The 13,709-nt window shown below is 34.6% G+C and overlaps 1 protein-coding gene and 1 long non-coding RNA gene across 2 annotated transcripts; one reads left to right on the top strand and one right to left on the bottom strand.

Moving 5' to 3' along the window:
- Positions 1-2,933: 2,933 nt before the first annotated feature.
- Positions 2,934-3,676, top strand: LOC140829219 (uncharacterized). Its single transcript, XR_012117420.1, has 2 exons — positions 2,934-3,309; positions 3,400-3,676. It is a non-coding gene; the product is annotated as an uncharacterized lncRNA (long non-coding RNA).
- On the bottom strand, positions 3,574-11,865 carry LOC140829218 (ABC transporter G family member 29-like). Its single transcript, XM_073192278.1, has 22 exons — positions 11,411-11,865; positions 11,117-11,326; positions 10,584-10,668; positions 10,331-10,490; positions 10,150-10,226; positions 9,990-10,043; positions 9,810-9,900; positions 9,309-9,610; positions 8,525-9,123; positions 7,718-7,878; positions 6,967-7,076; positions 6,696-6,849; positions 6,461-6,616; positions 6,210-6,382; positions 5,791-6,123; positions 5,420-5,710; positions 5,231-5,314; positions 5,020-5,153; positions 4,704-4,931; positions 4,446-4,617; positions 4,065-4,319; positions 3,574-3,983 (listed from the first exon to the last, which is right to left on the bottom strand). Exons 1-22 carry the CDS (start codon positions 11,566-11,568, stop codon positions 3,711-3,713), a joined length of 4,260 nt encoding a protein of 1,419 aa, XP_073048379.1. The 5' UTR covers positions 11,569-11,865; the 3' UTR covers positions 3,574-3,710.
- Positions 11,866-13,709: the final 1,844 nt, after the last annotated feature.

Below are 13,709 nucleotides of genomic sequence, written 5' to 3' on the forward strand. Positions count from 1 at the left end.
GAAATCCATGAATTTTTTTTTATTTTATTTATGTCGACATCTGTATGGTTGGATTGTGCTGTAATAAACAAAGCAAAAACTTTAGTTTTTATTTGAGTTTGGTGGGAGATTTTAAGATTCATCGTAAAAGATGTGTGTTAGTTTTGGATTTTACTTGAGCACCGATGATGTATCACTCATTTATTGAATACACAAATTTTTTATATTTCATCACATCAAATGGGTGAGTGGTATCTCAACTATGCTCATATAGATGTGTACGGTAGGTGTGCATGATATCAAATATATATATATATATATATATATATATATATATATATATATATATATATATATATATATATATATATATTGATTGTAGGCTATTTATTCTCGAGTTGCTTGTTCCATAGGACATCCCAAGAAGAAAATGTGGCTTGGTTTGGTTTCATTAGGCACGGTGGACGAGTTGTTTAAATTTAAAATTCTTAGAACATTGCTATAAGATATATGTATCATAATATAAAATTAATTCTAATATTCACGTGGATGATAAAATTTCATAATATATGTTTTCAGATAACTTTCCAACCATTTTTCGATATTTTGGATTAACTTTCCAAATATTCCAATCATGGTGGCGTGCACACACACATATATATAGAATAGGTCTCTTCTGAGACGAGTTAACCCTACCAATATTCACAATAAAAAGTAATTCTCTTAGCATAAAAAGTAATATTTTTTCATGGATGACCCAAATAAGATATCTGTCTCACAAAATACAACTCGTGAGACCGTCTCACACAAGTTTTTACCATATATATATATATATATATATATATATATATATATATATATATAACTTTATGTCTAAACAGATAATTTATCAACAAGACAATTATCAACGGAATATCGAAAACATAGGAACCATCTAAAGAATAATAATACTAAGAATTTACATTTTTTTCACAGAAGTGCATCTTATTATGAAAATATTTCAAAATTCCATTGAAAAAAGTGGGATAGAGGGGGGTGGGTGTCCCATTTTCTTGAAATATGCATCACCATTTGTCTTTATTTCCCACGTATACCATGGCTCTCTCCCACAATTGGCTACATCTGCCCAAATTTTGTTGTTTTCTTGTGACTTTAAGAGTTGAAACCAATGTAATGTACGTATTCTTAGAACTTTGTTGGTGAATATTTATTTGAAAGCGAAAGGTAAAGAAAACGAGGGAATAAGAACAATAATATGCTGCACACCAAAATAATAATAAGATTAAGGATATATTTGATCTTATTATTGACAATAAATTTTGAAAAATACTATGTATTTTTGGTCATTGTTATTTCTGACATTAAGTTTTTCAATTTATAAATCATTTTTTTTTATTTTTTGATCGTTCACAATTTTTTTAAATAAATAATATTATTATTGAAACAAGCTAATGACAGCAAAAGAATAATTTAAATGGTGTTTAATTTGAAACACGGTCATTCAATTAACTCATCACTATCTAGGGGTGTCAATTCAGGTGGATAGGGGATTATCTAATAACTATTTAAACTATTTTGTCTGATTCAATAACGGTGTGTGTTATAAATATATCTCTTCAGTATAATAGACAAGCTTTTTGAGACGATACATCTCTTAAATTTATAATCTAAATAGTGAGAGTGCCCAAAACACCATCATCACGCAATTTCTTCAATAATTGTTTTATTTAATTATTTTTCAAGTTTAAGGTAATTATAACATGTCGTGAAGTTAAATAAACGCTAGAAAAATTGATGCTTCTTGATTCTCTTTTTGTGACCTATGTGGAATTTTTTTTCCTTCTAAATTTCAATAATTCATTAGTGTTTTTTTTATGATCTCATGGTCAGTGCGACATATTTGTCATAAAAAAACGTTGGTAAGAAAAATTCAACTCATGACTATTAAACAAATATTCACAACTCGACCAACTCGATATTCTTCGAGTATAATTATTATTTTTTTATTGTTTACATTTCTAAATGACGATTACTTGACGTAAATGCACCTTTAGTAGTGTTAGACTTTGTTTGGAAACACAATTCAAAGCATCGTGTTTTGTGGTTGGGACCGTTCAAACTTTAGATTAGACCCACCAATTCCAACCAATTTTTTTCCCCAACGATTGTATTGATTTTGCAAATAAAAAAAGAGTGGGTCTCATGTGAGACCGTCTTACTGATCTTAATCTGTGAGACGGGTCAACCCTACCCATATTCACAATAAAAAGTAATACTCTTAGCATAAAAAATAATACTTTTTGATGGATGACCCAAATAAGAGATCCGTCTCACACAAGTTTTTGTCATAAAAAATCAGTTGTCACTTTTAAGACATTTCATTGTATAATCCGTCACCATTCAATAAATGGCCTGGAAAAGTTGGGTTGCGAGGCAATATACATCAATCTCCATGGGCAGGTGAGACCAACCAACAAAAATAATAACAAGTGCTTAATTAATTATTTATAAAAATATTTAAGTTTTAATTTACTAAATCATTGTTAAAGAAATTATCAAAGTCAAATATTTTTTAAAAAACATTTGACAAATTTAATGTTAATAATAATTAAAATACTGATAAAATTTATAGTTTCACACCAGACATTAAACAAGAAATTAACAACTCAAGATATTAGTGTGTAGGGGAAGATGTAGTAATTAAGAAAAATAATATAAAATAGACAGAAAATTAATTAAATTAGGCACTCTCCCCATGATAAAGATAAGAGGACAATCCACCAAACTAATAATGTAATATATATTTTAAAGAAAATTAAGACTATGTCTTGGTTTTAAATGTTGTTTTTTTTTATTATCGATTGAAACACATGTGTTGCGTGTTTGTAATATTTGTTGTTATAAATTTTGTGTACCGAGATAGTTTCTAATATTTCTGAATCACGCAGCCCAAAGAAGGCCTGTCGGGCCAAGGACGATTGAAGCCCATAATATATGGGCCGAGATTCAAGCCCAGATATTGTACACCGTCTTGCAAAATCAGCCGGATCCAGACTGTCGTGACGACGCGCGTATGGATGGATGATCTACTCCTTTACAGCTGTGGAAGGGTTTTCCAGAATATGAAGATGATTTCGGAGGAATTTCGTGTTTAATAATTATTTATTTTTGGATGTAAGCTCCGATTTGTCCGTCAGATTGCTTAACAATTGCTATATTTTGGCCGGATTTGAGGGTGTTACTGGTGAAAACTCTTGATTAGTAGCTTTGCCTACTGTTCGAGATAATACATGATTCCACTGTGAGAATTTAGAAGGTTGTCTGGAGAAGGTTAGTCAGATGATCGAAATTTATTTGGCATGTAAATTAGTTGGAAACAGTTATAATTGCTATATGAACATGATGGTGTTGAATGTGTAGACTTCATTGGGGTGATTGAAAACCGAGTAATGAGAGAATGTCGCCTGGGATTCACCCATCTTCAAACTGTGCAGAAGCTTGTATGAGAATTTACGTTTGCTGTTAACAAGGTAAAGTTTTGGAAACTGAAGCTTACGAGGAAAAAATCCGATCTTTAAAAGCTCAAAACTGCGTTTTGTGGGTGTGTCGTGTCGGGGTAGATCATGTACTGGAAATTATGTGGACGAATGTATTAGTTTTCATACAATCATAGAAGGATAGAAGCTTGCTTGTGAAACCATATTACAAGTACTTTCGCCCTATCATAACATCTACCTTTTTTGGAAATTGAATGTCTTGATGCAATACGCATACATGAAGGCAAAGAAGAAAGTGAAACCAACCAATATTAATGCAACTGGTCCCATGAAGTCTAGTTTGTACCCAAAATGGTTTTTAATGTATGTTTTCACCATTGGTTTGCTAGACATCCCCAATACTCCTATAGTGTCCTCCACATCACCATACTGGGATACAATCAACCCATAAACTGTCCAAGCCATTGGGCAAATCCAGTAGTACCAAATCCACCACTTGGGTATCCTCTGTGATTTCAAGGTGGAAAAAGTTAGAACTTTGTGAATAATATTTGTAGAAATCAATTGGCATGTATGAAGTTTACTTACTGGCATGGGGATGAAGAAACCGGAGAATAAATTGAACAGATAGTAGAAGGAAGTTGCAAAGACTGCTGCCACTTGTAGGTTAGGTGTGATTGATACTGTCATCATTCCGTAATATGTGTAGTAGAGAAGTGAGAAGAAGGTCACGAAGAAAAACCAGAAGAATTTAACAGCTTTCCATTCGAAGCTCATCATGGTGTACACCAAAAGTGTGTAATAAGAAGTTTGGAGAAGTACGTAAGGTATTTCTGTCACGACCTGCATGCGATGTAACCGAAGAATAGAGTTAACAGCTTAACAATTATTATAACCATATTCCATGTGGTGGGATTTTGAAGTTTAACTTTCTGAATTAATCCAAAAAATGATCTAATGATAAATAACCTGTGCCATTGCATATGGTAATGCTGAGTACATTCCCGCGGCTCTTTCTCTGTAGAACACTGGTCTCTCAGTTGCTATTACTGGCTGCACGGTGCCACAATTGTTAATTCCAATGAAAAGAACCGAAACGTACATGGCTCCAGTAACTGTTATAATATCACTGTCGGTTTCCCTACAACACAAATTAGAAAGCAAGAATTAGGATATGGTTGCCAAGTTTTGTATTTTCTTGAAGACGCTGTTGAAATAGATATGTACCTCTTCGTGCCTACACTCCAGAATATTGTTCCAAACATTAGCGCAGTAATCAAAGTGAAAAAGTATCTCGAAAGATTATAATCAGGGTTTCTCCAATAAGACAATTTTTGCTTCCATAGGCAAGTTCTAAATTGTTCCCATGTGGACAGAGAGTACTGGGTAGGAAAGTGTACGTCTTTGGCCCCAGGATTTGGAATTCTCAACTGTTTCACTTGAGCCTCATTTTGCCTGGGAAACAAGACGAGTATGTATCAGGATAATACCCAAAAAATTATTGAATGGGAAATGCCCCGGGGAGAGGTTTGTCTTTACTTACGAGTACAATGTTGTTGTTTTGTAGTGCTCTCCAAAATCAATACCAAGACGGTGTTCTGTTGCAACTGAGCTAACATCGAGCATCCACGTGGCTGGATTACATTTGTCATCAATTTTTGGAACTCCAGGAATTGCCTGTGTTTGTATAGAAGGTTTGATTTGCTTAACATCCTCATAATGTGGACAAAAAACATATCTGGAGCATGCCGTACCTCAAAATAATCGATGATTTTTTGTGAGTTTCTCCCCAGTGGTCCCGCATATATCATCTTGCCGCCTTCTTTCAGGAGAAGCAGCTGATGCATAGTGACACGATTTTTTTAAGTGTAACAATGAGGTATAAATAGAAGATTGTCTCTGGCATGTGAGGAAGCTGAAAGATCTAAATTTTGTATTTCTACCTCGTCAAAGGCTTCAAAGATATCAATGGCAGGCTGATGTATCGTACAAACAACTGTTCTTCCTGTGTCTACCGTCTTTCTCACAGTTCTCATTATGATAGCTGCAGCTCTTGCATCTAAACCAGTAGTTGGTTCATCCATGAATATGATGGAAGGATTAGCAACAAGTTCAACCGCTATGGTCAATCTCTTTCTTTGTTCGGTTGACAATCCAGAAATTCCTTGAATCCCTACTATGGCCTCTCCGAGATCATCCAGTTCGACCAGGTGCATCACTTCAGCTACAAAGATCTGCCAAATTTTTTTCACTAAATTATGTGATCTAGTGATTAATTAAATAGATATATGTTTTACAGAAGAAAAGTTCTTGCCATTTTTTCTTCCTTCTTGACTTCTTTAGGGAGCCGAAGAGAAGCTGAAAAGATCAAAGATTCAAGTACTGTCACTTGAGGTGAGTGGATGTCATTTTGCTCACAGTATCCTGAAATTCTGGCAAAGGTTTCTGGTTTTTGGGGGAATCCAGATATTTTAATATCACCTTCAATATAACCCCGTGTTTTTCTTCCTGCTAGAACATCCATTAACGTAGTTTTTCCAGCTCCACTTACTCCCATTAATGCGGTCAAAACTCCTGGCCTAAATGCACCAGTTAATCCACAAAGTAATTGGAGTTTCTCTCCAGTTGCTCCTTTTTCTTTCATTTCCTACGGAAAATGGATAAACTTGATGTATCAGACCCTGTATTTTACTTGGCAATACAAGAATGAATGAGAAAGATGTTAATTCTTACTGAGGGAGTCTCCACAAAGTAGTTTACATTGTCAAAGGACATGCACAATGGTGTAAAGGAAAGAACCATTCCTCTCTGAGTTGCAGTACATCTTGTATCATCGAAGCTAAAATTTTCATTTTTATTATTCCCATTGACATTGGATTGGTTGCTCATCCCTTGCATTGACGTATCTTGGTGAAAAAGTTATGAAAAATATTAGTGAGTATGAAAATTTTGACAAATCATTGATTCATTCGAACGATTAATACCTGTGTTGTCTCCGTTTAAAACTGATGAAGGTTGGGGGAATGATTCTTTTTTCTTTTCTGCAAGTTCAAGTTTTGGTGTTTTGTTATTCTTTTCCTGGTACATTCCCTTTGTCAATGCTTGGTCTTTGAAAATTGTAGCTTGTTGGTTTTGAAAGGCTGTCATACCGAGTGATATTAGGTGTCATAGTGACGTGAATTCTAAGACTGATTATGGCAATCGGAGCTGTAAACTTACGGTTGAGGTGCACGAGAGCAAAAGTGAATAACACATTAAAGAGAACTGTAAACCCCAAGAGGGCTGCAATGCCAATCCAATACCATTTTTCTTCGGGGAATATGTCAAATTTATTTAGCACTGCCACTCCTAATCTTGTAACATTGTCCGAGGCCTGTAAATGAAACCAAATATTCAAACAAGATACACACTTCACCTTATTGCTTTATGCTTGACATTATAAGATATGATAAATCACACACAAAAATAGGAATGTAACTATCGTTCGTACCAGTTTGTTCATCCATCTTGAAGCGAACATCTCGTTCACGGTGACTGCATTAAATCCGTAGCTCAGGGGAGACACCCAGTAACCCCACCTCCACCAGATTGGAATGTTATCTGCAGGCAGTGTTTATTTATGTGAATCCAAAACATAACTTAGGGATAAAAAGAATAGGAAAATAAGAACATGCGTGAACGTAAAATGACAAGTGATCAGCTTGGATATTGCATGATACTGCTAGTTTTATGTCTTGCCTGTTAGTCGCCCAAATCCCAATTTTTTATTTCATGTGCGTGAAAGCATTGCAAGTCTTAGATGTCTTGTCCTCTGACCGTCGTGGCAAAGTTAATTAGCGGTTAGCCCCTAAATTGGTAATATAGATCCTTGCAACTTTAGAAGAAGCAACAAAAATGTTTTGACATATACAAAAAGTTACGTTTCGATAGCTTCCTAACGATCCTCCTCTCAGCTATTGCACCTACTTGTAGGTCATAAACATCGAACACTTGATATTAGCTTTGACACCAGTTATAAAACCAAGTATACGTCGATTTTTCAGATGTTATAACATGTAATAATGATACAAATGAGAGCTTTTAGAGCGAATAATATAATAGCCACACACCACGTCTGGGTTGTTATTATCTCAGCAGAGATAATTAATTATAAGCTTTTGGTCTTTTTTTCACAATTTATCTGCGTTTTGATCTACTTTTCACGTACGTAATTCATTACGTTGTAAAGTGGTCGAACAAACCTCTAGGAAGAATAAAGCCGCCAAAAAGAAACACGGATAGAAGAGCAAGAGATCCGCCAGTCTTTGAGATTATCATTGTCCTGCATACTCCTGCAATGAGCCTAAACAACCCTGCAGCCATTTGTTGAATAAGAAATACCCACAGGAGTTGCTTGAAAAACCTGAGAAAAAATAATTTTATTCTCGGTCATCTATGTATTTTCACAATAAACTCTATTTATGAAGGAAAGTCTAGTAAACAAATTATGGGTGTAAAGACAACACAATTTAGCTTTCTTTAAGGTTTGTGTTCAATGTCTAGATTGGAGTCAGATAGTCAGAGGTGTTTTGATGCGATGCCTCATTATACCATGTTTGTCAATATGAGATAATCGAGATATGAACTATGCCGCCGGTCCTTACGAGCACAAAACAAGTTCAAGACAACTCAATCTTGGTCACCCAACTATAATATGAAAGGAAATAAGCTAAATAGTGAGTCTATACAACAAAATCAGTTGGAATAAACTTAATATCAATTACTTACCAAATAAAATAATATGACGATCCATTTTAACAATCAAGCTAATAAAGTTCAAACCGAACCGGTTTTGTTCTCTACAAAATAGTGAACTTCATGATTGAGTTGGTTTCTTTATATGTTTTGAACTGTGAAATAGTCTCAACGGTATATGCTTCAACTTGGAGTTTGTGTTTGTTGGAATCCTTTTACCATTTGAGATCAAATATCAATAGTTTATCCTAGTTCCGTGGAAAACTCTCGTTCAATCTCTCAGAAAGAACGTGCGAAAAAATATTTCTGTTTACCTGCTTGCTTCGAGGGCGAATCCGATGGTATAGTATGTTATGATCATCCAGACAACAGACTCTAACATGGATATTGGTATTCTTAGCAGAAAGATTGGCAGAGTGAAAACCCAAGGTGGATGAAAAAGTAGGTCCCTATGCTTATAGAATACTGGAAGTCTTTCCATGGTGAGTGAGATTTCTACATAACCATTGAAGGCATTATTGATCATGCAAAACGCTAGTGCACCAATATACACATCAGCATCGTCTTCATTCTGAGTGTGTAATTCGCTCCTCAAGAACACGGTTGATGTAACTATTGCAACAAATACAATTTGGACAGTTTTGAAAATGTAAAAGAAGGAGTTTCGTTTTATCAAAAGCCATTCCTTGTCAAAGTTGGCTTTGAGAAGAACACTTTTACTGACTAAATACTTTTTACGAACCAGGGCTGCTTTGTGGCTTTTGTTCTTGTCGTAAAGGCCTAATAGTTCATCTTGAAGCTCCAGACCCGTGCGACAATCATTGAACATTTTGGCGAATTCTCTGGCTGAAAAGTATATGTATGACTTGCTTTTGTCTGCCCAATATTGTTCCTGGTCTTTTCTTGATGTCACCTGCATTATCACTTGGATTTTTACAATTGCTTTCTTCGATTCCTGAAGTCAAAGTTGCTTTGAGAAGAACACTTTTACTGACTAAATACTTCCTGCGTGGTTTATAATCTACTAGTTGGACCACTTAAGTGTTGTGTTTCCTTGCATATTATAGATGATAACTTAACCAATTACCATTTGTTTACCTCTTGTAGGAATTCTGCAATCCCCTTTCTCTCCGGACACTTAAACCCACAGCTCTCAAAGAACTCGAGTACTTCTTTTCTTGGGCCATTATAGGCAATCTGGCCTTCTGATAATAGGATTATATCATCGAAGAGGTCAAATATTTCTGGAGCTGGCTGGAGGAGGGACATCAGGATGGTAGCCTCTGTGAAGTGTGCAAATTGCTGCATACACTTGATGACCTGAAATGCTGTTGAGCTGTCTAGGCCCGTCGTTATTTCATCCATAAATAGCGATTTGAATGGTCCAACAATCATCTCTCCTGCATCAATCAAGGTAAGAATATTCACTGGGAGCTAATAGTTTGCAGCGAAGCTAGCACTGTGTGACCTGCATAATTCTTGTTTCATTGTTTCAAGAACTTATGTATTTTCTTGTTTGGATTTTCTGCTAGACGTTCTATAGATATTCATTTAGTCCTTCATAGTCCTCTACATTATTAATTCATCCGGGCAGAAAACCTGTTGTCAGACGCTTTTTTTGGCCTCCAGAAATTCCACGTCTCATTTGATTCCCAACAATCGTGTCCCGACATTGATCAAGTCCCAATATCTGTACATCTAAGAATTTATCATTGATGCCAACGGTAGGAAGTCATCTTTTTTAACTTACTTTAAGTTGCCTGCTGTTTCTCATCTTACCTTGAGTATGTAGTCAGTAATAAGACTGCTCTCAACTCCTTCCAGTGCAGTTGCCTTACGAAACAACACCACAAAGTTTAAAAATATAAAAGTCGAACTCCTGTGCATGCGATAATGATGACATTTTATTAGCTAAATACATTGAATCATCCTGTTCTACCTTCATAAAAAGATCAACCTCCGCATCTGGGATAATACCTGCTTCTTTTTCCCTTCTTGCAACCTCCTCCAAGAGTTCTAAAGATACTCAGAGAAGTTAAAAACGATAAAGGTACTTGGTGCATTTTAGTTACATGATAGTTAACTTATTCTGCATAGCTTGTAAAAGAGAATATAAATACCATATCGAGATCCAACCCCTTGGCACCTGGCAGAGAAATCTAGTATTTCTGCTACAGTCATCTCTGAGACATGAATATCGTTCTGACTAACGTATGCGGATGTCTTCTGAGGGACAAATTCTTTGAATTCATGCCCGTTGTAAGTGATTCCTCCACTTACCTATTCCACATAGTTAAGAAAGAGATTCATTTTTCATTTCTTCTTTTTTTTCCCTCTAAAAGTCTTGAATTTGATAACTTCAGAACAACCGACCTTTAAGTTGGGATTTAACCTGCCTGCCAGGGCTAACAAAAGGGTTGTTTTTCCACTGGATGGTGGTCCTAATAGAAGGGCAATCCTTCAAAAATGACACACATATAAGTTAGACCGGTGAGTGTTGAATAGTTAATGGAGATGGCTCGATCAAATCTCATACCATAAATAAGTTGTAACATATTGTAAGTAGTCGATTTCAAAAATGTTTGTGCTATATGTGGGCTGTGGCGCAACATTCTCTACTACATTGTAATTAGATGTTTTCCATGTATTTTATAAGAGGAAATGGTACAAACATCTAGTCAATAGTCAATGTAATAAAGTATGCATTATCAAATATAAAACCGAATAATAAGTCAAGGAAATCATAAACTGGTCACCGTATATATATTTTTTTACATTCAGAAAAGTTTAGGTGATGTTTGGTTTCATTTCTAGCACTTTCAGATATATGTTTTTTTTCCTTCATGAAAATGTGTTTTAAATGTTATGTCATGTGAATTGATTCTTGTAAGCTGAAACAGATAAACCTTGATGGTTTTATGATCCCGGAAGCGTCTTTTAATATTGTAAACTTTGTTCGTTTACCCAGCTTGATTCCAAAGCAACTCAAAGCTGTTTCTGCAGTGTTACGAACGGCGTTTGGCAGCGTCGGAAGTGCTCTGTCACCAATGAAGCTATCAGCCTCGACAGTTAAGTTCTTGAACCTGACTTCTATGTTGGGAAGGTTAATCCCTACTCTGAGAAAATGGAAAGCAAAAACAATTTATTCAGACATTTTGATAAGTTGAGGAATGAGTAAACAAGGATGAGTAGAAAGTTACTGATTCATTCGATGCCTAATTTTTCTCAAGAACTTCTCGTTATCTTCCTCGGGAACCTTGATAGCCCTATCGATAAAATATTGTATATCGTTCATGTCGAGTTTTGTCCCCTCAACCTCTTTGTATTCTATGTTGTTTGAGTTGTCATTCGCATGCATTAAAGATTTTAGGCTCGTTTTTTCGCAGCATTCCTAGTGTAGGCCGCAACTTCTGTAGCTTATCCCCAATCAGAGCTTCATCATTTGTACTTGCATGGTTTGATATTGAATCATGTTTTTTTCTTCTGTAGCTTATCCCCAATCAGAGCTTCTTCATTTGTGCTTGCATGGTTTGATCTTGAATCATGTTTTTTTTCCTCTTCCATTTCTCCTCTTATGTGTTTTTGTTGCAAGAGAAAACACTTTTTTATATAGTGTTTCCTGTCCACAAAAAAATTGTTCTCTGGTTGCGTGTTCCTTAGGACACCCCCAAGAAGAAAATATGGCTTGGCTTGGCTTGGTTTGGTTTCATTTGTCACGGTCGGAAAGTTTGTTTTTGTCCATACAACATTGCTACAAGATATTTGCATCACAATATAAAATTAATTCTAAATTTTTCATTATTCATGTGGATGATAAAATTTCATAATCTACGCTTTCAGATAACCTTCCAACAATTTTTGGAGGTTTTGGATTAACTTTCCAAATATTCCAATCGCATATATATCCAAACTTCATATTTCTAAACAGATAATATATTAATAAGAAAATTACCAACGGAATATTGAAAACAAAGGAACCAGCTAAAGATGCATGGTTCGATTCTTCAGTCATATCATACAAGTTGTATCGATAATTACATCCAAGAATAAAATATCTTGTACGATTTCTTTCTGGTCGTGTATGAGTTATTCTAAAATTTAAATATAATATATAATGCTAAATTTATAATATAATATATTAAGTTGTAATAATTACCAATTTTAAGTTGTTTAATTTAGTGTATTAAATTCATGCCGAACAATATGATGGAAAATATTAACGGATAGATTTGTAGATTTTAAGGAGATTAGATTCGATAATATAAACTATATTAAAAAACACATTTTCAACACGTGACAATGTTGTACCAAAGACAACAATCGCGTTAAAATGTCACGGCACAGCCCACTTGTGATATTGTACGCTTTGACCCGAGGTCTCACGGTTTTAAAACGCGTCACAAAAGGTTGCTACACGCTCATTTGAATGCTCAGCATCTCTTCCATTGTTTAGTGATGTGAGATTTCGTCTAAGGACCTTCTCACCCCTTTTTCGGGACTCGGCTTTCTCGCTGAAACCCTACCATCTGCCCAACATCTCTCCCGTTATTATGAAAATATTTCTAAATTTCATTGAAAAAAGTAGGATATATGGGGTATCCCATTTTCTTGAAATATGCATTACCATTTGTCTTTATTTCCCACATATATATACCATGGCTCTCTCCCACAACAAGGCTACATCTGCCCAATTTTTCTTTTTCCAATTTTTTTTTCGTGAGTTTTTTAAAAAGTTGAAACCAACGTACGTATTCTTAGAGCTTTGTTGGTGAATATTTATTTCAAAGCGAAATGTATAGAAAACGAGGGAATAAGAACTATAATATGCTGCGCACCAAAATAATAATAAGATTAAGGATATATTTGATCTTTTTATGACCTATATGGAACATTTATTTTCTAAATTTCAATAATTCATCATTTTTTTTATGATCCATATGAAAAAATGTTGGTAAAAAAATTCGACTCATGACTATTAGACGAATGTTCACTGTTCTACCAACTCGACACTCCTTGAGCATGATTATTTTTTTATTGTTTACATATCTAAATGACAATTACTTGACGTAAATGCACCATTATTGGTGTTAGACTTTCAAAGCATCATGTTTGTTGGGATGCTCTTATCATTTCATATATCAACGGCCAAAGCAATCATAGTTTTTAAAAATGTAAAAAATATTTAAAAATAACAAAACCTGAAAAACTGGAAAAAAAAATCCTTTTAAAAAAAATAGTGAAAAAATCACCAACAATCATATTTTTGTTAAGACCTTATTATACGTTCAAAAAATCATAATTTCTTCCACTTTCATTCCAAAAAAATCGATTTTTTTTTTTAATTTCATTTCACAGAGAAATGATGATATAAATATTTATTTACCAATTTTTTCTCAATTCAGTTTTCAATACTTTAACAAGTAAATGTTGAGTTTTATGTTCAACCAAACTTAATTCTCCCAAAATTTCAATGAAATCTCTCCTCCTAAACCAAAAAAG

This window comes from Primulina eburnea, chromosome 4 (genome assembly GCF_022965805.1).
Source record: "Primulina eburnea isolate SZY01 chromosome 4, ASM2296580v1, whole genome shotgun sequence".
NCBI lineage: Eukaryota > Viridiplantae > Streptophyta > Magnoliopsida > Lamiales > Gesneriaceae > Primulina > Primulina eburnea.

What these genes read in the sequence shown, in the direction of transcription:
- LOC140829218 (XM_073192278.1), bottom strand. Translation starts at nt 11,568, where the DNA reads ATGCATGCGAATGACAACTCAAACAACATAGAATACAAAGAGGTTGAG. An exon ending in CGGCTTTATTCTTCCTAGAG is followed by an intron (nt 7,077 to 7,717) that starts GTTTGTTCGACC and finishes CACTGCCTGCAG; the next exon opens with ATAACATTCCAATCTGGTGG. An exon ending in TCTTTGAAGCCTTTGACGAG is followed by an intron (nt 5,315 to 5,419) that starts GTAGAAATACAA and finishes ACTATGCATCAG; the next exon opens with CTGCTTCTCCTGAAAGAAGG.